The sequence below is a fragment of the Besnoitia besnoiti genome, chromosome VIII, assembly GCF_002563875.1.
Source record: "Besnoitia besnoiti strain Bb-Ger1 chromosome VIII, whole genome shotgun sequence".
NCBI lineage: Eukaryota > Apicomplexa > Conoidasida > Eucoccidiorida > Sarcocystidae > Besnoitia > Besnoitia besnoiti.
Genome location: NC_042363.1, coordinates 25,980 through 51,138, shown reverse-complemented (window position 1 = coordinate 51,138; position 25,159 = coordinate 25,980). Strand labels below are relative to the sequence as shown.

At 58.1% G+C, this 25,159-nt stretch overlaps 4 protein-coding genes across 4 annotated transcripts; 1 reads left to right on the top strand and 3 right to left on the bottom strand.

The window, feature by feature from the left end:
* Positions 1-1,724: 1,724 nt before the first annotated feature.
* Positions 1,725-6,467, top strand: BESB_081370 (uncharacterized protein; the record flags this gene model as incomplete). Its single annotated transcript, XM_029366487.1, has 1 exon — positions 1,725-6,467. One exon carries the CDS (start codon positions 1,725-1,727, stop codon positions 6,465-6,467), a length of 4,743 nt encoding a protein of 1,580 aa, XP_029216947.1.
* A 2,053-nt stretch (positions 6,468-8,520) lies between these two features.
* BESB_081360 (glutaredoxin domain-containing protein) lies at positions 8,521-10,982 on the bottom strand (the record flags this gene model as incomplete). The annotated part of the gene is made up of 5 exons (XM_029366486.1): positions 8,521-8,610; positions 9,105-9,350; positions 9,602-9,736; positions 10,348-10,449; positions 10,839-10,982. The coding sequence occupies 5 exons, from the start codon at positions 10,980-10,982 to the stop codon at positions 8,521-8,523; spliced, it is 717 nt and encodes a 238-aa protein (XP_029216946.1).
* Positions 10,983-13,083: 2,101 nt separating this feature from the next.
* BESB_081350 (EF hand domain-containing protein) lies at positions 13,084-13,878 on the bottom strand (the record flags this gene model as incomplete). The annotated part of the gene is made up of 1 exon (XM_029366485.1): positions 13,084-13,878. One exon carries the CDS (start codon positions 13,876-13,878, stop codon positions 13,084-13,086), a length of 795 nt encoding a protein of 264 aa, XP_029216945.1.
* Positions 13,879-16,466: 2,588 nt separating this feature from the next.
* On the bottom strand, positions 16,467-22,594 carry BESB_081340 (nuclease and tudor domain-containing protein; the record flags this gene model as incomplete). The annotated part of the gene is made up of 12 exons (XM_029366484.1): positions 16,467-16,663; positions 17,035-17,187; positions 17,456-17,630; positions 17,904-18,056; positions 18,185-18,682; positions 18,991-19,215; positions 19,599-19,826; positions 20,378-20,620; positions 20,838-21,082; positions 21,216-21,563; positions 21,890-22,183; positions 22,522-22,594. 12 exons carry the CDS (start codon positions 22,592-22,594, stop codon positions 16,467-16,469), a joined length of 2,832 nt encoding a protein of 943 aa, XP_029216944.1.
* Positions 22,595-25,159: the final 2,565 nt, after the last annotated feature.

Here is a 25,159-nt window from a genome sequence, read left to right as displayed (position 1 = left end):
TCCGGTTGAGAGGTTTTCACACACCTACCTCCCTACGAGAAGAGACCGTAGAGGAAAAAAATAGGGGCTCTTCCCGCCGGCACACGTCCAGGCCTCTTCTCTGTTTGCGATTTACGTGCCTCGGGAGAGGTCGTTTCGTGGCACGAAAGAAAGTGAATTCCTCACCCCCGTCCCTCTGGGTAGATACGCAGAGGGGGGGAGGGGGGGGGGGAGAGTTTCCCCCAACACGCCGAGGAAAGCAGCAACAGTCTCTCGCCTTGTCGGTCTCACGCAGTGTCTATTCAAGGAAGAAATCGAAAATCAGAGAGCAAAGGCGAAACACGCTGAACTTGCGCGCGAAAGAGACCGCAGAGGACGCTGTGAGCGAGCGCGGCAGGAAAGGCGCAGTTTTGGAAAACGCGCGAAGATGAAGAGACACTGGCGTCGTGAAAGTGAATAAAAGAGCAACACACCACTGGGAAAAAGAAGGGAGGAAGAGAGAAAAGGTTCCCAAAAAAGCTGTTGAGCAAAGATCCACTCGACGCAAATCGCCTTCAGCGGCCACTGCGAATCACGGAACGCCGACGCCGAAAAAAGTCCCGAAGGGAGATGAAGGAGAACGATGCGATTTTAAGGGACCGAGAGAACCTCGCGAGGCAGAAAAGAGTCTGGAAGGTGTGCCTGAGGGAGAGAAAAGCGGCAATTCTGTAACCAAGTTTGCTTTTCCTTCTTCTCTCTGTGGCCTCGCAAAGAAGGACTTCTCATCTGTCGCTGTGCGCGTGTGCGCGGTACACACCGGCGGGAATCTCCACAGCCTTGCGCATTTTCTTTTCATTTTCTTCGGTCCCTCGCTCTTCGCGGCTCGCGCTTTGCTCCTATTCTCGGGGACTTTCTCTGGCTTTCCGGATCTCCGCGGCTCGAGGGAAAGTCGCCCCCTCTCCCCACCCTCGCCCGGCTCAGCGACACGCGGCGAGACACCGCAGCTCCGCGCTCTTCTTCTCCTCCGTATTCTTCCCTTCCTTCTCTTTCTCCTTTTTTCTATTCCCCTTCTTGTTCTTCCCCTCGATTCCGCGAGGCATTTTGGGCGCTGTCCTCGCTTTTCTCGCGTACTCCTGGCCCTGTCGCGCTCTTTCAGCGCAGACTCGAGTCTGATCAGGCGGCTCTCCGTGCGCGACAACGCTGCGGCTGGAGGGTGAGAAAGAAGACGCGGCCTGCGTGTGGGACTCTCTCCCGGCCTCCACAGCTTGGCGCGAAGCCGGCGAGTAGGGCGAGAACTGAGGAAATGCAGGAGAAAGAGAAAGAGAGAGAAGGATGCAAGAAAAGCCCCGAAAAAAGAAGAGAGTGAACGGCAGACGAAGGGGAAAGGAGCGCCTCGCCGCACCTCCGACGGGGCCGCAGAGAAGGCTGAAGGACAACGCAGGCGCCTCGATTCTCTCGAATGAATGATAATCATGGATCTGAAGCATGGCCACAGATGCACATAAGGCATATGCATATGAATAGACACATACACATATATAGATAGGTATATATATATATATATATATGTATATATATGTTCTGCAGCAGTCTTCACCACGAGTGCTCCGTAGACAGTGAACGGTAGCCTCTTTCTCTTTCTCTGTCTCTCTGTTTTGTTCGTGTCTGGGTTCCCGTTTAGTTTGTCTCTGTCTTTCGTTCGTTGACCGCACTTCTTTGTGCCCAAGGGTTTCCTAATTTTCCTTCTTTCTACCCTTTTTTTATCAATGGCGGCCGAGGCGGTGCCGCATGGGGGCGAGGCGCGCCTCACGGTGGCCTCTGAGTGCGGAGAGCATTTCTCTTTTGCTCGCCAAGACAGCGTGCCCCTGTTTTTCCCTGAGTCATCCCTCTGCGGAGGGCATCCTTTTCCGACAGCTTCCCAGTGTCAGGCCTCGCTTTTCCCAGCCTCTTTTCAATCTCGTCCGCCATTGTCGATTTGCGCTTCCTCGTCTATGCCTCTCGAGAGCCGCCGCCCTTCTCCGTCGATCTCCGCCGCCTCTGCGGCCTCTGCGTCGTTCGCTCCTCGCCGCCTGCGTCGGGTCGCTTCCTGCGCCTGCATTCGCCCCGTGCCGAGTTCGTCTCTCCACGCGCGCCCACCCGACGCCCCGCCTTCTCGCGGCGAAGGCGAACGTTTTCTTTCTGCTGCGTCCGCGCTGCCGCAGACCGAGGGCCCGCGTGGCGTTGGCGCTTCTTCCGTGCGGCCTACAGCCGCCCCTGCAGCACGCGAGGGTTCGACTCCGCCTTCAGATGCGCTCTCTTCTTTCTGTTTGTCGCCTTCTCTCTCCTCGCCCTCCCCAGCCGCCTCCTGCGCATCGCCCGTTTCGCCTTCGCTGGCGCCGTCCGTCTGCTGGTCGCCCGCGCAGGTCTCCAGTCCCACGCCGCCTCGGCCTTGCGCGGCTCCGCGCCCTTCCCCCTCTTATTTTGCTGCTTCTGCGCCTTCATCCGCCTTTGCCTCTTCGGCGTTCGCGGCGTCTGTCGCGCTGTGTCTCGAAGAGGCCACGACCGCGGCGACGCCTCCCGGCGCCGCGGCGCTGCAGCAGAGAAACGGACTCGAGACCACGCTGCGACGCGACGCGCATGCGTCCGCCTCGCTGAGGCTCCAAGGGGGACAGCCGGGCGTCGCAGCGCGCGAAGGAGCTCGCGGGGTGCGGCCTGCAGAAGCCGCGGAGCCCGCCAAAGGGCCTGGCGACAGAGAAAGCGCGGTCGCCGCGCCTCAACTCAATTCAAGAGGTGAGAAGGAGACGCGCAGCGACGCCGAGAGCCCCACGACGCCCCGGCGCAGCGCCGTCGCAGTGCGCTTTGTGACGCCAACGCGGAGCTTTGACACATCGTTGTCTGGGTCGTCGTCGGCTGTCGACTCCTTCGGATCTTCTTCTTCCTTCGCGACTTCTTCGTCTCTCGGCTCTTCTTCGTCGGCGTCGCTGGCGTCGTCCTTCGTGGCTTCCGCGGCGTCTGCGACGCTCGCGTGTTCCTCGTCCTCCGCCTCCTCGGCTCTCACGCCTTCCCCTGGCGAGCTGCTGCGGCGCCTGAACGGACACCTGCGCTTCCTCTCCAGTCTCGAATCCTCGACCCTCGCGGCTCTGCCGAGCCGCGGCGCTCTCACAGAGACAAGCCCCGTCCTCACCTGCGCGCCCGCGCGCCTCGGGGACTCAGCGCTGCGTGCCGAACGCCTGCGGCTCGCCAGATCCGCCGAGGCCGTGGCAGCGGCGACGGCGCCAGGCTCTGCACCCCTGCCGCCACCAGGCAGCCCCTGGCGCTCTCCCTCTCCTCTCTCTACATGCTCGTCGCTCTTCCCGTCGTCCTCGCTGCCCTCTTCGCTCTCCTCCTGCTCGCCGTCTCGCGCGGAGGCGACAGGCGTCTTGTCGCTTCCGGCGCTCTCCGCGCCGCCCGCGCTGCCCGACAGAAGGGCGCGCGGGGCGAGCGTGCGAGGCGGCACGACCGCAGCGGCTGCGGCGGAGCTTCAGGTCCCCGAGGAAGGCGAAGCCGCCTCGCGCGCGAGTCAAATCGACCGCGCGGCCGCGCGAAGCAGTGGCGTCTTCGAGCAGCAGTGTGACGAAGCGGAGAGAGAGCGGAGAGAACGGGGGCGAGGCCTCCTTGACACGCTGGAAGTCGATGTCGCGCAGGGACTCTTCGAGGCAAAGCCCCGACGCAGGTCGGTCGAGAGCGCAGCGGCACGCGAGGGCAGCGCGCAGCGCGCGGAGGTGGCCGACGCAGCGAGTCAAGAGCTACTCTTGACGGGTGCCTTGCCGCAGACGCCGCGCGGAGCTGCAGAGGAGGAGGCACGCGAGCTGGGCGCGCTGAGCACCGGGGCGGAGCGACGCGAAGGGGACAGGAAGGAGACGCGCAGTGGGGCGGAGCCACTCGAGAGCGAGACCGAAATTCTTGAGCAACTATACGTGGACTTTGTCGCCCGCAGAACCGACCAGCTCACGCGCCTCCAGGCCCCGCCCGCTTGCGCGAACCAGGCGCGATGCGGCGGAGAGGCGTGGACCCCGAAGCTGGACGCCCGTGAGGAGGGAGAGGGCGCGGATGCGAAGAACGAAGCGAGGCGACCGACGGCGCTCGAGGACACGAATAACCCTATCGCACGAGAGGAGGCGGAGGTCTCCACGCGTTCTGCTTCTCCTCCGCATCCCCTCCCCGTTGTCGCTGCTGACGACGACGCGGTCCCGCCCTTCGCGGCTCTCCAGACTCCAGAGCAGCCAGGCGCCTCGCAAGCTCGCGCGCAGTCTCCTTCTCTGTTGCCGTCGGCTGCTGCGCGCGCCCGCCCTCGCCCCAGCCTCTCTCTCCGAGAAGAGAGAGCTGCGCCGCTGCACGGGGGGCAGCAGGAGGCGTGCAGACAGGCCCGCGCGGGCGAACTTCACCCGCGAGGAGCAGCCGCGGCGCCGCTCGCGTGCGAGGCCTCGCCCTCGCCTCCCCCTCGCCTGTCTCCTACGTCGCTGACGGGGGCGTCTCTGTCTGGGCCTCGCTGTGCGCTGTCGTCTCCGGCGGGCGTCTCAAGCGGCTCGCGGCTGGCGCTTCAGTTGGGCGCTCCTCTCCCCGCCAGCTGCCTTTTGCCTGCGCCTTCTCCCGCGCGGTCGCCCTGCCCGCTGCCGGCGCTGCTGACGTCTCGCCGCGCACGGAGCTTTCAGGCGAAGGCGAGCGACGGCTGGGCGAGCAAGGAAGACACCCGCGACGTGGGGAGCTGGAAAGCGGCCCCCGTGAAGCTAGCTGCATGCGGCGAGAAGGCCACATCAGCGGCTCAGAGAGAGGCGCGGCTTTCCGCGGCGCCGCCCTCGACTGGAGCGGCTGAGTGGCTGGAGACTCACGCAGAGGTTCGTTCTCTCTCGCCGTCGACGGCGTGGCTGGCTCGCGCGCCTGCGAATCCGCCCGCTGCACACGCCCCGTTCGTCTCTGCGGCCTCCGCAGAGGGTCACCCGCCGCTTTGCGCGGCACATGCTGCCCGCGACCAGACGCCTTTTCCTCGCCCTTCTTCGCTCGCGCGGCGCCGGCATGTTGTCCTCCTCACGCCGCTCTCCGCCTCCATTCCTCTGCCCGCGTTTGCCGCCTGTTTTCATGGCTGCTCGGCGCTGCCGGCGCGCGGGCCCCTCGCAGAGGCGCTCGCGCCCGTCGCGCCCGTCGCCCTCCGCCCTGCGTCAAGCGGAGAAGACAGAGAGGGCGAGAAAGAGTCTGATCACACGCAGGAGAGAGGCGCGCGCGCGACTCAGCGTGCGACGCAGGCAGCGAAGGCTGTGGAGGCGGCGGAGGCGCAGGGCGCGCGTGAAGAGCGAGGGAGGATTGAGGTGCGAGACGACGCGGAGGACAGCGATCCCTGGACGCAGAGGAGGGGCGAGGAAGCAAGACGGAGAGAGGCGCCTTTTTCCCCGCAGACGATGAGGGAACCAGACAGGGCACATCTTCCACCTTGCGCAGCAGCCGTGGCGGCCGCGCAGGACAGGCCGCCTCACCCACCGCCGCTCGTCCCAGCGGACGCGGTCGCGGCTCGCTCGGGCGGCCTTCGCTCTCCTCGCGGGCCGTGTGAATCCGGGAGAGCTTCAAATCAGCAGCAAAGAACCCAGTGCGTGTGCGTCTCCCCAGACTCCGCAGGGGCTGCTGCGGGCTCATGCGCGTGCTCGCTGCGTTCTCTCCCGCCCCGCGCGTCATCTGCCGCCGCGTCGCCTGAGTTGTCGTTCCGCTGTGGCTCTCGGGCAGGTCACCAGTCGCCTGCCGCCCCCTCGCTCTGCAGCCAGGCAGCCGCTTCCTCGTCTCCCTGCCTTGGGGGCGGTCCTGCTCGCTGTCGCCCTGCAGTCGGGCGGGCCTCTCTCCCTGCCTGCCCGTGGGCGGAGGCGCCGGCGTCGCTGCCGTCCGCGCTGCCCAGCTCGTCCCTTCCTTCTCTTGGGCGCAAAACAGCCTCGCTGGGTCATCCTCCTCTTCATCTCCCTCTTCATCTTCTTCCTCCTTGTCAGCTTTTGTCTGCCGGTCTCGGCTCTCCTGCCTCGTCCTCTGCTCCGCGTGAGGCTGCACCTCGCGCGTGCCCGCCCGCGTCGCGGCGCGAGGCCTTTCGCGAGCCCCTGGCGGAGCCGCGAGGGAGGGCGGCGGCGCAGAGGCGTGAGATGCAGGCTGCGCCAGAGAGCGAAGGTGGAATCGACCCGCGGCGCTCTGCGGCGGCGCGACCTGAGTTGATGCGAGGCGGCGCACAGCCGCGGCGAGAAGAGGCGGGCGTTCAGCGTGCGCGGCGTCATCAGAAAGCCACGGCGGCCGTCTGGTCTGCTCTCTCCGAGGTCGCACCGCCTCTTCCAAGTCTCTCGCCTCTCGATCTGCTGAAGAAAGCTCTGCTTCTCGCGCCGCCGCCCACGGAAAGGCCAGGGACGTCGCATCCGTTCGCCGCTCTCGCTCCAGCTGAGAAGAGAGGCCTCTATGCGGAAGCGCGAGAGGAAAGCAGCTGCGAGAGTCTACGGAGCCTTTGGCGCGACGACGATGGCAGAGAGTGAACCAAAGCGGGCATTCCGAACGCAAGTTGTATGAGTTCTTTCTCTTTCTCTCTCTATATAAGTATATGTTGGTCAATATCTCATGTAGATCTGTCTATATATATATGTATCTATCTATGCGTCTATCTGTATATCTATCCGTCACTACCTATCTACATATCTGTGTACATATATGTGTGCGGGGGTCACTGCGGAGTGAGAGGAGCACGTGAGCCTGTCTGTCCGTCGAACGCATATATGTACGTACATACATACATATATGCGGGTCCATATATCTAGATATGGATATAGATTTTTATGTATACATTGGAAGATTTGTATCGCAGCGCAATGTGTCTAAGATGCTGCAAGAAGATCACGAAAGGGCAACGGAGTGAAAGACGAAAGGAAGAAGCGCCCCCGTGTGCAGCGAATATCACGCGTGGCCTGTAGATCAATAAATACTTACACTCTCAAGCATCTTTGCGCATGCATCTTCGCATGCTTCTACCTATATATTTATTTATATACTAATCCCAGAACTAGGGTTTTTTTGTTAGAGAACTTCGTTCCTGACGCCTTGCATGGGCTCCCAGCGCCTTCGGTTTCCGCGGGTCGCGGGAGCCCCGCGCCGTCGAGTCAAGGTGGCGCATGCAATTCCGCGTGCATGCAAGTGCTGTCGCCCGCGCGGCTCAGGGATGTTCTCGATTCTGGAGTTCCTAGACCCAAAACACCCTTCAAGCTCCCGTGTCATTATTGTCTTCTCGCCGGAAAGGCATGCGCGTCGTGTATTTCTGATACACACATTTGAAGCGAGGCTCAGCGTCATGCGTGGTGCAGGCCATTCATACGTATATACTTGTATAGGAGTATATATAAGATATATATGTATATCGTTTGCCTTCTGTACTTCCGGTGATCGCGTGGGTACTGTTTTCTGAACGGGGAAACCCTAAACGCTGCCGCATGCATTTTTCCATTTTTTTTTTTTAGAGACTCGAGTTTGCAAGTTTCGCCCAGCCGTGCGGGCGGGGTTCGAGTCCCTGGGGTCCCGCGCATTTCTGCAGCTGGGAAGGCTTTGTGAAAGACGGCAGATCGACTTTGTGTCAAATTTTCTGCAGTTTACAGTCTCGCAGCCGCAAGCCTGTGGGCCTGGGACACGCACAGGGAAGCTGTGCGTGTTTTTCCGCCCCACACTCCTCGGCTCCCGTCTTGGCTTCTTCGCTCCCAGCTCCTCGGGCCCGCATCCGGGGCTGTCTTTCGTTGCTGCTGACAGAGCGGCGCGTCGCTACCTCCGCCCGTGGAGAAAAGAGAAAAGAAAGCGGCAACCAGGCGCAGACCAAGAAGACACGCGCGGTGGGCGGCGGCCTCCGAGGCGCGGAAGAACGCAGAAGAGACGAACGCGCCGAGAAGAAAGAGTACTCACAAGAGAAAAAAGGGGACAAAGAAATCACGCCTTAGTTCGAGAGAGTCCTTGAACAGACAGGACAAGCGTTTGCTCTTCCAAGAAAACCACAGCAAAAAAAAACCGAAATGTGCGACGAAGGGCAACGCACGACAGAAGGGGAAGAAAAAAACAGAAAAGACAAAGACACACCAGCAAAGTGAGAGAATGCGGTGGAAAGAGAGGGAGACAATAGCGAACCGCACAGAAAAAAGACAAAAGGTCCTAAGAAACAACGAGACAACGGGTCTCCACGAGGGATGCTATGCAAGTATATCAGTATACATTTATATCCACATACATATATATACACATACATATAAACTCAATATACATATAAATCCGTACGCGAATATACAAATGAATGTATGTAGGTACATGCGTATTCTCTGGACATTCCAGGGGCGACAAAAACAGTTCGAGTCGGCGATCGTGAGCAGGAGAGACAGGGCGCACAAGCATTCTGGATTCTAGATCTCCAAAAAAGCCAATTAATGCGTCGTGTTTTGAGCATGCCTGCCCACGGGCTGACGGCATTCGAGTCCGACGAGGAAGCAAGAGATGTTTTTCGGGAACTGTTACCCTCTCACCCCGGCAACGCGTTCGCTTGGCGCTGAGTTTCATCTTTCTTCACGCAAACGCCTCCTTAGGGAAGACGTCGGCGAAGGTGCCGTCCTCGCACAAAGCCCTAATGATGTCTACGCCACCGATCAACTCGCCCTGAAAAAAAGAAAGAATAGAACACGCCAAGCAGAAGGCCTGGCCAATGCATTAAGCAAACCCGGTGGAATCAAGGGGGAAAGACACAAATGTGCCAGTAGGAAGGTCGTCCAGCCCCTTTACCCCAGCGTGACCGTAAATACGGGAAAAATCTCGAAAAAATATTTTAAATCAGGCCCACATCGAAATCAATCAGAGAATGGAGGTGAGCGTCTCCCAAGGCCCCCCCGCCCTGAAGGTGCACTTGAGTAACTTAAGCAGATAGGTACAAATGCATGCATAGATCCACCGCCAACAGACAAGCAAACACTCCCGTCTGTCTCACTCCGTGTATGTACGCGTATGTATGTATGTAGGACTGTATGGATGTTTATATGTGTGAATGCATCTACGTATGAAAGTATGTAAGCATATAAGCCGTCTGTGAGTATGCACATGAGTAAGAATGTATGAAATTATGTACACATATATATATGTATATAAATATATATTACCTTGACGTAGACCTGCGGATAGGTTGGCCAGTTGGAGTACGTTTTGAGTCCCTCGCGGACTTGTTCGTCGTCGAAGACGTCGAACGTGCCAAAGAGCACCAGGCCCTCCGCGGCGAAAATCGCCATGAGTTGCTTGCTGAAGCGGCAAAATGGCGCTTCTCGCTTGCCCTTCATGAATACCATCACGGGGTGGCTGTTGATCAGCTGGCGCAGGCGCTCGGGCAGCGACAGCTCCGCGTGCGGCCGCTGAAAACCGAAACAAAAACGTACGCAAATTCTTCCCAGTCCCGCGGTGTAACAGACGGAAACCCTGCGTGCCACGTGGCCTGAGAAGAGACAGCCGCGCGACGAAGGGCGCCGTCGACGGCGCTTCAGAGGCGCCCCCGAAGCCACCTCACGAGTGACACGGAGTGCATGCGCGGACAGAAAAAGTTATGCCAGACGTGCAGCGAAAATGCGACGATGAAAAGCAAATATCTGCGCGGGGAAGAACGTACCGCGGGCTGCTCCCCAGGCTGCATGTCCATTAGCACGCGCTGGAGCGCCTCGCGTCCCGAATCCACCCAGCAGGTCATGGCCTCAGTGGCCATTGGAGGGTGGGCGCCGACCAGGCGGCCGAGGAACTCCCCATCCTGGAAAAAGACAAAAACAAGAAAAAAAAGGCGTCTGTGTGAGCTAACTAACTACCAGGAACGTGACACGCACTAATAGATGCACAAAAACAAGCACATGGGTCTACTAGGCTGTGTTCTACAGGGTTGAACTCTCTCGCTGAGCGGCCTCCCTGTGGCAGCAAAGCGCGGAGGAGTCTTTTCCTTCAGCGCAAAGAAAGGCGAGAATGCCTCTCATTCGAGAAGCGCCGCGTTTAGTGAGGCGTGATGCAGGACAGGCAATCGGTTTGCTCCTTCGCGCCGCGGCGCCTGGCGAAGGAGTAACGAAGAGAAGATTTCTCCTTTAGGAAAGACTAGGATGGAGACGCAGCTGCGAATATGTGCGAATAGAGGACAGCGGCTTGGAGATGGTATTTTCGCCAGCCGCTGCAAAGTCGAGAATCGGAGACGAGAGGAGAGAGAGGCGCCGCAACCGGTGAGCAGAGGAGACCTCCGTACACGCAACCGCAGCGCCGAAGAGACAACATCGAAAGAAAATGCGAGACGGAAGTGCGCATCTTAGCGAGGAATACATCTGAGAAAGAGAGATGCAGCGAAGGCGAAGAGAGGACGAAGAAGCTGCTCATGCTGACCTCGTAAAAGAGCGTCGTGGGCGCTTCGGTGACGCTGCAGGCGTGCGCCAAGCACCTCTCGTTCGTCACGTCGACGGTGCCGAGGGCGACAGTGGGAAAGTCCTACAAAAACAAAAAATCTCCGCATGCGCGAGTCTGCTTAAGACGTGGAAGGAGTCGGCGAAACGAGAGATAACGGGCAACAAAACGGTTGTGAGAGGAAGGTCTCCGCATCGCGCCGCAGGCAAAATCTAGGGGGTTAGTGTGTGCAGACACTTAGGCAGCTGTGGATGCAGTCGCACGCGACACAGACCGAGGCCACGCAGGTAAAAAGCACATGTAGATATACATATATGTATATATATATAGGCCTGCAGTATGCAAGCATCAGCGGTAAATAGTGAAGATTCAGGAATTCTGCACCGCTCGTCGCCCTCCTAAGCAAATATATATACATATATATAGACATACGCATAGATACTAGACACCTGGGGAGCTGAATTGCCACGTACCTCTCTGAAGTTGTCGAATACTTCCTTCATTTGCTGCGAAAGGCCGTGGCTGGCCTGCCAGAAGAGCAGCGCGTGCTTCCCCGGCTGCTTGCGGAAGGCCGTGACCTCGTCGGACTTGGTCAAGGTTTTGATTTCTATCGCCATGGTGTCAGCTGAAAAAAAAAATCACGAGCGGGAACCCCGATGCGCTGGACAGACTAGAAAAGGTTTATTCTGCCTCTCTCCCACGGCCTCCATAGAGACCCAAGAAAGAAAAACAAAGGTCGGATGGCATTGACATGCCTACACTCCCAGATGTGTGCACCAATTGCCTCTCTTCTAGATCGAAAGCATCTCCGCCTTCTGGGTGCTTCTCTGCTTTCTGTTATCTGCAATTGTTTGCGGTGAAGCTTGAAAATCGCGGACGACCGGCGCCACACGGCGCAGAGCGTACTTGGAATCGAAGACTCAATGCCTAAGCAGGAGAAGCGCTAAACGCGCGAGAGCGTGTCAAAGCTGGGTTCGCAGAAAGAAGCAATCTGTGCTTTTCTGCTTGAGGAAAAACCGTTGACATTTGCGCAAGAGGAAGGAGGCAGACGGCATGCACACACTCGAGTCGTTTCACGAGATTCAAATGGCGCCTGTGTTCGCATGCGCAGCCGCATGCGCCGGCATGCGGCACGCGCTGAATCAGACCCGCCCTCCTCCTGCGTGTCTAAAAAAGAAAAAGGCAGGAGAGGAAGAAAAAAATCGCCGTTCAGGGCGGGACAGCTTCTCTAGATTCGAAAGCAGGAAGTAGGGAGGGGCCGTTGACTCTCCGCAGAGAAAACAACGAGCTCCAGCGTGAACAGCTGACGAGCGACACGCAGTCATCGTCGATCCATCCCGGTGTAGCCGCGTGACTGAATCCAAACGCGTGTGTTTGTCTGCAGATTAGCGAATAATAGAGGGAGGAGGTGCCCGATTGAATCAGGTGCGCCTGTACTGTTGCAGCGACCTCCCATTTGGCTGGTTTGTTTTCAACGGCATCTCAACCACGATTGGCTCGTCCACACTGCACACCGGCTGCTCGGGTTTCGCTGTAACACCACACACAGACACTCTGCCGGCACTGTGGACGATGAGGCGAGCGCCTTCGCGATCTCAGGGCACGAAGGCGAAGTTGCCTGACTTATAAGGCCTCCCGACGGCTACTCAAACCCCGAAACAAGTGTAGGAGCAAACAGAAGTGCGTGTCAGTTGCGGGATGCTTGCGCAATGTCCGCAGCTGAGAGACGTCTGTACGAAGACTGGCGACGCTCTCTCCTTCCAACGGTGGTGCCGTTTTGTAGTGTCCGATGCTTCGAGGGGGGGGGGCCGACTCACGAATATGTTTCACGTTTCACACGCCTACGATGCATTCATATATAGAGACCACAATTCTAGAGGCACAAGCCTCGGCGTGTGCGAAGCGTTTTTCATCGAAACAGTTGCATATCTACATTCAAGCTCTTGCACTGACGCGCTGGAGCGGAACCTCACATATCTAGCTGTCTAATCAATCTTCGCGAAAATGGAAACTGAGAAGAACCTAAGCCTAAACTGCATTTACCATGAAGGAGACACACTTGTTGGCGCCTGCCGGCCTCGGGATTGGCGCTCTCACTCTACCTGATGGGCAGGCGGCACTGAACCGACTCTTTGAGCGGACAAACTGTGGTGTAGTCCTCTCACATCTGAGCCCCTGTCTTGCCCGCGAAACGCAGGCCCCGTGGCACGGTAGGACGTTGACGACACGCATTCCCATTCTCGTACTATAGGGCTACATTCTCGGACAAAAAACTGATTATAAACACATACATAGGTCGGATAGCTGCACACAAGCTGTTTTCATTTCTATTCCGGTCGGAGTTCCACTGTTTGGCCAGGAAGTACGTTGGGACTGCTTGCGGGAGCATTATCGAACGATACTTCTAAGACTCCTCGAGTACGTCGAACAACGCACGGGGCATCTTCCCGCACCCTGTTTTGCAGCTTTGGAGCTGCAAAACGAAGTTTGCTGACAGTCCGCTCGAAGGCCGTCCACCTTGCACCACGTAGCCGCAGGTCACACGGCCGTGGAGATCCATGAGTACACAGACGGCTGGTTCGCGCGTTAGCCACGCGGATTCATGTGCAGCACGTGGCCAGCCAGAGTCAGACAAAGAGATTCCGCGGAGTGACACGAGGGAGCGGACAGGTGTGAGTCTCCGCTGCAGGACGCGAGGAGGCGTGTGGCCGCTGCGTATTACGGGTTCACCGCGAATTTGGGTCGATTCCGTGTGTGTTCTGTTGTCCAGCTGGACTGAACGAACCTGCTGTTTCTGGTGTATGCGTCTCGCGGAAGGAGTGCAGTTCCATTGGGCACGACGTTCATGCTTTCCCGCAGTTTTCCGACATTCAGCCGACTGCTGACCTTGCGGCGCAAACGCAGTGGATAGCCATGGAACGGCCTGAAGGCGTTCTGGTCCGCTTCGTGGGCGACTTCATGAGTGTCAGTGATCGGCGAGGCCTTCTCCCACATCGCCGTGTCGAGAATAGTGAGCCACTGCACGGGTGTGACTTTGCCTGTGGCGGGAGACTCGAGTGTGGAGACCCCGAAGACTCGATTCATATTTGTGTTCGCCGCTTCTTTGTCCATGATGTGGCACAGGTACGAGTACACGTCGTCTGGTTTAATTCTCCCGTCATGGTCGGTGTCTATCAAGCGGAAAAGCAGATAGTTGCACAGCCTTTGGGGCTCGCCTCTGCGCAGGCCTCGCTTCGCCCGCGCATACAGCAAAGCGACATCAGCCAGGCTCAGGCGCCCGTCGCCGTCTTCATCAACCGCCCAAATGCATGTTTCTGCTTCCGCTTTGCTCACATGAATGCCGTCTGAACGCATGCTGCGACGGAGGTCCTCGGCGCCTAGCCAGCCGTCGCCATCTAAATCCAAAAATGAAAACTCGTGACGGATTGACGCGATCTCCTGTGGGGTCAGCAAAGCCTCCGCTTCGGTCGCGCTGTTTCCCAACCGAAAAATCGGCTGAGGCTTGGGACCCATTTTGAACTGAATCAGCCTGAGGCGACGAAGAAGCGTTAGAGCCTCCACGAAACCGAGAAACCTCCAAAGTCGAATCTAGGCAGATACGCCCTACATTCGGCAAACAAACGTGACTCATCCCACAGATAGGCACTCACATGTCTATGCCTACGCACGCAAGTGGATATCTGCTCTCACTTGTGATGACTGAAGCAAGGGAGCGGCAGTCATCTAGCACGTCACCGCAACTGAGGCTGCTGTCAAGATTCTCTGCGATATTGTAGCGCTGTGAAGCAGCTCTCTCACACTGTGTGCATGCGAAGGCGTATGTTGTTTTGACGAACGGAGCGAGGCCACCACTAGTATGCTCCATTTCTGTCGTGGGAGAAGCAACCAACACCAGGATATCCTGTCGAAATTCAGCATCGTTGCCCAGTTGCTGCCTTTGTACGCCGGACGACTGGAGGATTTTGCTGTAAAGACCTCAAACTGCATGCGGGGCTCTCGAGCCTCACAAAGCTAAGACCCCTAGACCGCAAACCGCAGAACGACTCCATGCGCAGCTCCCGTAAGCGACGTCTCTCCTCTGCCTGACGATCCTACTCTACTCGTCTCATCTCGACTTAGTTCCTTCGCGCGCTAGCTCCGCCAGCTCTACATTCGTCAGTTCCCAAGCCACAATGACAGTGCGTTTGACTGTGGGACCGGAGCATTCCATGGAAACCTGCACAGACTGCTGTAAGCCGAGAGTTAAGCACGAGAGCTAGTGAACAAAGGCGAGGCCGCCGAGTGCTTGCTCGTCTTCGTGGATGATACTACGTCACATGGGATCTCAGCGCACCCCGACGGCGACCGGCGCAACAGGCAATAGCTTTCTACGGACGCGAGGCATTAGGGTACTTGGTTTCTGTGATGCTGGCATAAACGGTTCCAACCGACCCGTCATGAAATATGGATGCAGGAGTCTAACTTAAGTGCAAGTATGCGGGTTGCAAACCTGTAGGTGCAATGAAAGTAAAAGTAGGGATAATTGCGTTTCCCCTCTTCACACTTACGACTACCCACGATCTCAAAGAGAGGCTCGCGTCGGAATACCTGTAGGGGCAGTTCTCCAACAGCTTGCCCTTTTCGCCTCGCGACATGCACAGCTCTCTGCTTCATCGCATGAATCCTACCGCTTCCACGTGGCGTGCCAGATTTGCTCTTCCACGACGAGGGGGCACTCACGAGGAATCCGAGCCGAGCCCGCTACACACCCGCTAAAAAAGGGGATCAGGCAAAGCTAGAATAGGATTTGAAAAATCCATTTTACATATACAGTGATGCAATGAAGGCAGTAACTACTCCGGGTGTCAAAAGACCATCATGAGACATGTGCGCATCAGAAATACCTACAACATAGATGCAGCGGTGATACTGCCAAGATACTAGCTCGCGGCCCCGAGCAGGAGTCGGGAAGTTTCCCGCAGGACCTCAAGATGAGAAGCGCTTTCGCTATTGGCCAGGCCTCGTCTCGGGCGTTAAGCGGGTCGTACACACATCTACGCCAGACTTGTCTGCCTGGAACAACCTTCCACAGCAAAATATGTATCGATGCCTCGAAAGAAACTCAGGTTTTGAAGCCTGCACGATGTACAGGAGTTCAGCGCACGTCCGTGCAGCTCGCACGCGGGAGTGGGCAGCACGTATCTACTTACATGCGTACAGGGGCTTTGCATTCTCTCTGTTGCTGTGTTTGCAACGCTAAGGAGCATGGTGCCTCTTTTTAGCGCAGCTGGAGTTGTTTGCGAAACCGAGAACAAAGAAAGCTATAATAGAAGCCGACGAGTAACTGCAGAGGGACGGGCTTGCAACTGCGAGACTCGCGGGTTCTGTAGACCTCTGTGGCATGTGCTACCATAAGCGAGAATAAAAGGACAGAGGTTTCTGGTATCTCGGCAGAAAAAACAAACTTGGCGAGACAACAGCGACAAGGCGCAGTCTCACTCTCCCTAGCACTGATGCGTGCCCCAGGACAAAAAAAATCGGAGGGAAGCAGCCCTAAACCTCCACTACACCACAGGAGCACACGCCTACGAAACATTCCCGTACATTCTGCGACGCAGAGGGACGCACTGCAAACACTAAATGCGAAGCGACAGACGCTTGCGCACAACAAGGGTCTTCGCTGGTGTCTCCATTCACTCTGGCGTGTTTTCCTGAGCTCTGCACATCTTCCTCAAACCGTTTCCACATGCCACATGCATGACGTGCGAAGCAGGCGCAAAGCGTACATCTCCCTTCTGTCTCCTGTCTTCGTGTATACGAAGGCGAGCGGAGAAAAGGAGCTGTTTCGGCCGCGCAGCTGAGTCTGCTCTTCGTGCTTGCCTGCGATCTTCAGACCAGCGGGGAAACGTGGGACGCAGCATCTCTCAGCGTTCTCCCCTCCTCCCCGTGGTGCCTTTCGTCGCGCTCCCTTCGTCGTTCGCCGCACAAATTACCGGCGACCTCTGAGAAAAAAAACACAGCATTCATTCATGACGCGACCTACACGCATGTATATACGCATACGGTAAAAGCACAGAAATATAGTGCGCGTGAGAAGGAAAATCCTTCGAAAACCGAAAATCTCACCCTCTGGTGTTGAGGCTCGGGAAATCCTCGTTGTCGTCATCTCCGCAGTCGCCATAGCGCCAGACGTTCACGTGGGCTTTACGTGCGGCTTCCTCCTCGACCTGGAAGCGGTGGAAATACTTGGTCTTGGACTTCTTGTCCAACCGCGCCAAACCGTTGCGCAGCATCTTTTCGTTTACCGTGTTGCCTGTCTCTGCAGAAAAAAGCAGAGTAGATGCTGGCGACATTGCTCACTCTCCGCGTGCACGCGCGTCCCACACATACATACACCTATGCAAACATACATATATATGTATATTACATACACACATACAGGCCCATTCCTGGCGCGCGCGACGTCCCCTGCGTTCTTTCCCAAATCCACCCACACAAACAGACTTATCCGTGAAGAAATAAACAGTTGGATCCAGTCATTTACATCGGAGGGAGTCGCCTAGTGGACATTAACCCACGGTTGTCGGCCGCTACCACCCGGGTAGCTCCCCCTCTTCCCCCCCGATTGTGAGCAGTAGATGCATGGAAATTCTGGGAATGCGAAAAACTGGAGGCTTTGTGAAGACATACTGCCGGTGCCGACGTCCTCCTGGGGCGTGAGGACGCAGTGCCTCTTTTTCTGCATGTCGATCTTTTCGATCTTGCACTGGAAAACGAGGTCCTGCGTCAAGTCGTCCAGGTACGCCGCCGCTTCAAACTCCATTTCGGGCGGGGGCAGGAGACCTGCAGAAAGCAGCGAGAGGGCAAAAGCGAGCTGGAGCAGACAGAATGAAACGTCCTCGGTACAGAGTCACAATCCTCGCGAGCGTGGCAAGGCATCAACCTCCAAAAGCCTGAAAAAGATACACGCATGTGCCTCTAGGTTCCGTGGATGCCCACGCATGCTCACCCAACCGCACGCCTACTTGAAAAGATATGGAGTCCCAAGTTTGTCTCCAGTTAAACCAGCACACGTGGATCGAGAAGGACTCAGAGTTGGGGGATCGCGTACCTGAGAGACAGCAGAGTTTGGCCTGCGGAGGATATTTGGCCGTCGAGATCGAGTCTGGGCACCGGCGGACAGCGTGCAGAGGGAGAGTTTCGCGGTTGCCGAAGTCGATGTAAGTCAGCGCAAGATGGGGCTCCTTGCCGCTGCTGTCGCGGGCGTCCACGCGAGCGCGGTACCACTGAAAACGAGCGCCGGCGCATGCGCATGCGTGTGAAGTTCGCAGGCAGCACTCCACTCAGACTTGGTGTCATTCCGGCCTCAGGCATCCATCCACCCAAACACAACGACACCGTCATACGCAAAGACATTATTTGTATCTGGCGATTGCCGTGTGCCGCTTGTCACGCGGCGGACCACCAGGCATTTTCCGCGCGCGCCCAGAGTTGTGTGTTGGTTTTTTCTGTGTGCCTTGCCGACTGGAGCACGCACAGTGCCTCCGCCTCGCACTCACCATGTTGTCGGCGGTGTACTTTCCAATGACGATTTCACCCTTTCTCGGCAGGCCACCGGGTGTGTACGTGTCGTCGACGCCGTGAGAGGCTCCGTTTGCGCCGTACTCGCTCAGCGTGGAGAGGATGTTGTGCATCTGCGCGCTCGTCGGGTCCTGGCAGCGATAAAAGCGACTCGCAGCACCCGGACGGCCAGTTGCCCCCACACGCGCCGAAAAGAACCAGGCGCACGCATGCGCGCGACAGCTGCTGCTACTCCCAGGCGAGCGTTTTCTCTGCGTACCTGAATGTAGAAGCAGTCGACACCCTCGACGTGAGAGACGGAGACTTCGGGGAGCGTCTCGTCGACGTCGACTTCCTTCGCGACGTTCTCCTCCGCCTCGAGGGCCCCCGGCAAGCTCCAGATGTTGAGGCGCGCTGCTTTCGCGCGTTCCTCGGCCGCGGTGAGAATCTCCTTAAAGGGGCAGCGGGCGAGCGAGAAGTCCACTGTGTGCGCGTAGCCGAGGTCGAGAAGATCCGCCGCGAGATTCTGCTTGGTCTGAGCGTACCAGAGCGTGCCGATGAAGTTGCCTGCCTTGTCCACTGAGTCCACCTTGATGTGCACGTCGCGCTGCAGCACCCGCGAGCGTGTAAACGCCAACGCCTCCTCGCCGAAAGGCTCTGCTTCGCGCGTCTTTCCGCCGGGTCCAGTCCGCGGCTGCGTCGCCGCGAAGGAGCCTGGACGCGGCGCCGTTTGCGGGCAGCGAATGCCTCCCAAGACAAACGCAATCGCGATGTTTTGCTGCACACACGCACCAGCCCACGCACCAGACCACGATATCATCACGCGACCCCCACAGACCGGCACTGACACACACCCACACACGGAGATGCATCTGCTGCTCTATCCCCCCCTCCACCCTCCCATAAAACAAACCTTGCCTGAGCTACGGCCCTTTTGTCAGCTAATTACTGTTACAAGGTATAGAAGAAATTTTGGGAAAAGGAATATTTTCAGGCCAAAATTCGAACGTCAACGCAGCCGTTGCCCTCCGCCCCCCCACGCGTCACACGCAAGCGCCTGCCGCGGCGACTTCTAGCTACACTCACCGAGGGAATGCGAATCTTGAATCTGCCCGCCGCGAAGACGTGCTCAACAACACCGTCAAGTCGCGGAATGCGCTCGAGCTGCTGAAGGTACGAGTTGGCGCGCGGCGCGTTCGCCGGGCCCAACAAGTCGATGACGCGGTGGATTTTCCACTGCTGCTGGGGCGCATGCATGCCCTTTTTCTGCTGGATCGCCGTCTGCTCCAGCTCCATGTACTTGTCAAACTCCTGAGGGGAAGAAATACGCACCAGGGCCGCGACATGCACAATTTCGCCCCCAGCCTGGCGTCATGCGGACCCACAGACATCGCTGGCATATACCTACATGCATGTATAGATACATACATAAACATGCTGCCGATAGCAAAGTGCTACAGTGCGCGAAAACTCAGGACGACAATTCCCTCTTTTTTTTAACCGCAACCGCCCCAGAACACGCATATGCATACATACGTATATATATATATATATATATGTATAATGAATGCGTACGCGAGTACAGCTTCAATACCTGCGCATGTCGATGCATATTCGAGCACCAATGCAGATATATCCCCTCATCCTAATCCACGGACACGTGTGTGCCAGGCTCCGCGCCTTTCGTGACGTACGGCGGCTCTCTCGTCATCGGCGCGGTGGGGAATGGTGCGCGCGAGACCTGCTTGGAGAAGAAGTTCCGCGATGTTTTGGCAGTTCTTCGTCTCCACCGCGTTGGTGTCTTTCGGGCTGTTGGGGATCCACAAGCTGACAAAGTGCATGCGGCCTTGCTCATCGCTCGCCGGCGGCAGCATTGCGCCAGAAGCGCTCGGCAGAGGCTCACGCAGGTACTCAACGGTGACCTATCAAAGACACACGCAGCGACAGGGGTACTTTTCCTAAACCGCAAAAAAGCCCTTGTCGTACCGGCGGGCGCGGCATAAAGATACCCTCCACTCTCACTTGCCGACCACGTGCGCCAATTTTTCATCAAAGCAGCACCGGCGAGCGTGCGATGAGGTTGCAGTTTTGCCGCCATGCCGCGACCCAACCCTCCGCGTTAAGGTTACCTTTGATCGCTTCAATTCTCAGAGAGAGGTACTTCTCTCGTTTCCCAGTTCCCTGGATTCCCGCCCCCTCGCCCAGCCCAGCTGCTCGCTTCAACTCGTCGGCGACGCTGGCATGCATGCGGCAGAACTCCTCACCCGCATACCCCCTGCAAAAGACAACGGAAATACTGCGGTAGCCCCCCCCCCTCCCCCCCCCCCCCCCCCCCCCCGCCCAATATGCCAGAGGCGCGAGTCAAAGAAAAGCTGCGCCACGGCCTGCGCTTTCCGTCGAAAGGCGACTCGAATGCGCTGCGGAAACGCGCTTCGGTTTCTTACTGAGGCCCCTCGACAACGGCCTGACTCACCTTGACGTTCTTGCCAATGAGCTTCCTGCGGACGAACTCCTTCGTCTCGAAGGCGATGCTCTCCTCCTCCTTGGAGGCAGTGCGGTTGGCGCCCGCCGCGCGCGGGCATCGAATGCTTGCGAGATACACGCGGCGCTCGCTTCCATCGGGGAGGCGGAGAATGATGCTGTCGCCACTCAGCACTTCCGCAACCTGCGCCATGTAGTTCTTCGACGTGACGTCCGCCGTCGAGGACGACCAGCCCTAAAGGATTAAAGACAGCGCAACGAGAGACCGACAGCCATGCGCGGCCTCTAGAGGTGAAACGCGACAGAACAAAATAGCAGAGACTGCAAAATTCCACCGAGCAAAAGCAAAAACAAAAAACAGCGCGGCCTACGGCTTGCTCCACCCAGAGCCCCCCCCCCGCCCCCCGAATCTCGGTGAAGTCTCCCTGCTGCCTCGCCTTCCCGCACCTCACCTTCCACTTGCGGAGTTGCTTCTGCTGCGCCTCCTGCTGTGCCTGACGGAGCTGCGTGGCGCACTCGGTGCGGCTGACGGTGCCGTTTTGGATCTTTGCGAGCCCACTCTGGAGCAGCAAGACGCTGATGTTCCCCTTGGGATGGTAGACCGTGCCATGCACGTTGCCGTACTCGTCGCAGCCTTCGATGCGGACCTCAACGTCGCGGTTCAGCAGTCGCACCTCAACGAAGAAACGCGCTTCAGCTGAAAAACAGAAAAAAATTTAAACAGAAAGGTGTGGTGAAAATTCGCGCCTGTAGACTGTCGCGGCTCGCCGCAGCCCCTCCCGCCCCCCCCCCCCCCCCCCCCCCCCTTTCGTGACTCCCGCTGGACGCACCTGCGTAGGGCTCCGCGACCATTCTGAACTCAGTGGTGCCTTCCTGCTGCTCGCGCTTGAAGCCGTCGACCTGGAGGCCGGAGAGGAGGACGGGGACGTAGACCATCCTGAGGGGCTCCCCGGCCTTCTGCGGGAGGAGAAAGGCGACGCGCATGCATCCACCGTCGCGCACGTACTCGACAATGCCCGGGAGCTTCTTGCCTTTGTTCTCGGCGACGAAGCCCTTCACGAACGCGCTGTCGTTGACCGCCCACGTCATCTCGCGGATCGTCGACGTACCTGCCGCGGGGTCGGCTGCCCACACGCCGAGCTGGCGCTGCTCAGCGTAGTCTTGGCACTGCTGGAGCTCTACACGAAAAACACGCCAAGGCGGAAGACAACGAAAACACTAAACCCCATGCGCGGACGACGTCTCGCCCCACTTCCGCGCGCCTCTACATCCATGCAGTCCGCGTTCTATATGCATCCGCGCGATCATCTTTGCTCCTCTATGTCAGGCTGCACTCTACTTATTCTAACTACGCCGTCCCCACGGCGTCTCCGTATCTGCACCTAGAGCGTATCTCGCCCCACGAATTCTTCAGTCTGAGTACCCCGCGGTCTCTGCTTGACAAGGCATACGCCACACGCCGTCCATAGGGGCAGGGGGGAGGAAAGGGGAGGGGTGGGCGTACCTTCGATATCGGGAGCGCAGGGGGGGTTGCGGTTGGGTTTGAGCTTGGCGAAGCCCTGCCTGAGGAGGCTGTGCGAGACATTTTCTCCGTTGAACACGATCGTCCCGTACTCGCGGTTGTTCATCCCGTAGTCGACTTTGAACTCGACTTGCTGCCCAACCAGGCGGTTCCGCATGAACTCGCGTGCAGTCCAGCCGTAGGGCTCGTCCTGCACTTCGTGACTCAGCGACTTCATCGCCACACGCGGTGCCTGCACAGAGGAAAGCGACAGGCGCTTCTCCGGGGGGGGGCCGCCTGAAGGTAAAAAGAAGAACGCAACGTCAAAAACTTGCGGCAGCCCGGAACCCTAAATCCCCTGCGCAGAGAGGAGCGAGACGCCATCGTGGGCATGCTCCAAAACACTTTCGCAGGCTTGGACTATCGACTGGTTCACGGCACTCCATCGTTTCCATGTTATCCGCCGGCTGTCCTCCTGCCATTTCCAGCCTTGAACCCATGCGTCGCCCGGGGCCCGCTCGTCTGCGCGTGCGAGCGACACTAAAAGGGTGACTTGGAAGCACCGCTGAGGGACGGTTTTTCGCCGATACGTACATTCTGTGTTTATGCAGGAAAGAGAGAAAAAAAGTTCTTACCTCTGGGTGCGCCCATGAGGACGAAGGTGTCGCCGGAGATCACCTCCTTGACGGTCGTTACACCGCTCGCCATTTTCTCGAGGGGGAAGGAGCGAATAGGCGGTTTCTCGCGATTTCGAGACGTGAGGTCTGAGACAGACCGTTGCTCTTTCTTTCGAGCGAAAAAAAAAACCGGCGGGGGGCGTGGCACTGGAAAGACAGCGCGTTTTCGGCAGGCAAAAGGCGCGGGTAACGGGAAACTTCAGCCGTAGAATGTGAGGAGGAGAAGACGAAGCGCTCTGGCGAGCGAAGAGCGACAAAAAGGCCGAGAGCAAGAAGTAGGAGGAAACAGAAAGACAAAGGGACGCGAAGCCCAAAAAGACAGGAGACAGAAGAAGATGCACATGCAACAAAAAGGACAATGTTGTGGAGGCCTGTGAGAGGCGACGGGCGACGGCGCAGTCTCGCGCTCTTTTGGGGCGAGGGCAGCAGACCGACAGGACAATGCGCGGAAAGCGATCGCGGGGGGTTGGCGAACTCTGGGCGGAGGCGGAGACTCAACGAGCCAGCGAATCGAAGCCAAGCTGAGCGCCGCCACGCGAGCGGGCCTACAGAACAGACACGACGCGGAAAAGTCTTCGATCCGCAGAAAATTGTCGTCACTGTCGCACCGCTGGAAAGTAAGTCGCGTGGGAAGTCTGCACAACATCGCATGGAACCAGGGACTGGGGAGAGGCCGATGGACACGCCGCCCACCCGCCACGCCGAACCTGGAAACGCCACGCGGTAGAGAGCGAACCAGAAGCGAGGAATACTTTTCCTAAAACGCGCGAAAATGTTGCATCCCGCCAGACAAGTCGCTCTTAGTTTCAGCCCCGCCGCCCCCGCGCCGCCTGCGGTCGCGTTGACGTAATCACCGTCGTCCAAGTCACGCCGCCGTCTGGGCGTTTGCTGCCTCTCAAGGCTCGTTTCGGAGCTTGCAAGTCGCCTCAGGAGGCAAAGAGGGAATCTGCGAAAGAGAACTGCACGCTAGGAAAGCTTCAGAGAGGCAGAGACGAACTAGTCGCCGCGCAGTACGTCCTAAAAATCTCTAAGGTGCGCGTTGGAGCGAATAGTGTTCGTGGTACGCCTCCAAGTGTCGTTCTTTGGCTTCTGTCCGCTATTTGCTGTATCTCGGCGAACCGAACAAGGGGCGCGGTTGCGTAAAGTTCGCTACTTTCATCTTTCGTTTCTTTGCGAAGGCTGTCAACTAAGGGCCTCGGAATCCAGCGTGGCAGCGCCAGCTGGATGGCCGCGACACGAGCGACGTTGCCTTGCATTTTGATCTAGCAGGCGAGTTTCCTTCCGTTGAGTCTGAGTCGCTAGGCTAGCAGGCGGAGTCCCTCGTTTGGGACTGGTGACAGATTTCCTTTGGGACGCAGAGAGCGCTCCGGGAGCGGAAAGAAGAGCGAACGCTGAGGCGAAGCCCTACGCGACCGCCTTCCACGCCGCGAGCTTGTCGTGACTCTCGTTGCCCTGCGGGCGGCTCCGTCGCGCGCGACGTCTCGCAGGGGGGGCGGCGTGTGCAGCGGCGCTGCGCCGGGAAACAGCGCTCTACTGCGCGTTTGTCTTGAAGAGATCCGCTGGGAGGAGAAAGGCTGGCGCCTCTGGATTTCGATTTGCGCGGGTTTTTCGTGTTCTTCTTCCAAGAAGGGATGAAGCGGACGAACTGAATGACAACGCAGAAGACAGAGTAAAGAGGAGCGTGGCGTATCGACGCTCGTCGGCTGCACGAAATGCGGGTTGGATCGCCGCGACGTAATAGAGCACTTTCCTCAGAAGGCCCTTTTCCCGTTCTCGCTGGATTTCCTGTTTCCCTCCCTGTTTTCCTTCCAGCACTCGCCCTTCTGCCCAGCTCCGCGGAGACTCTACCCTCAGACGCCCTGTGGCTCGAGCTTGTGTGTCTCGCTGCTCGGGCTGCCGCGAAGCAGCGTCGGTGTCCTGCCTATTTTCGCCTCCACAGCGGAGAGGCAGGAGGCTGTACCAGGTCCCAAGCTCGCCTTATCTCTCTTTGTCCATTTTTCCAATCTGACGCCCGACAAGGCAACGGCGTGCGTCCGCTGAGCAGGAGAGGGACAGCGAAAACGCGGACGCCGCGCTGCGGCTGGGACTTCGCTGCTGCAGGCCTCCACGAGCAGAGACGCATCAGTTTCCAGTCTTTTCCTTGTTCCAGGGGGCTCTAGCGTGCGGCTACGTCTCCACAAGTTTGCTTTTCCGCTGGATTGCCTCTGTAGAGCTGGAGATCTCTGGAGGTCGAGCGTGGACATTTCGGCCGGCAGGTCGCGAGGCGACGGGAAACAGAGGACCTCCTCCCGCGTGGCACCGAGACTCTCACTCGCGCCGAGGCGACAGCGGCGGACGCAGGCTGAGAAAAACACAGCGGTCTGTACGTCAGCATAGCTTCCGACGTCAGGCTACGTCTGAGGCGTCGAATTGCATGTGTGAAGGCGTCTTTGAACGGTCTTTTGTCAAAGAAAGACGCGCAATTGGGAGGCGATTCCTCCACACAGCGCCGTGTGCGAGGTCTTCATGCAAAGCGAGGCGGTTTTCGGGATCAATTGCGGTCTTCCGCTTTCTGTAAGGGAGGCTGAAGGAGGTCGTGAGTGTGAGGTCGGTTCAG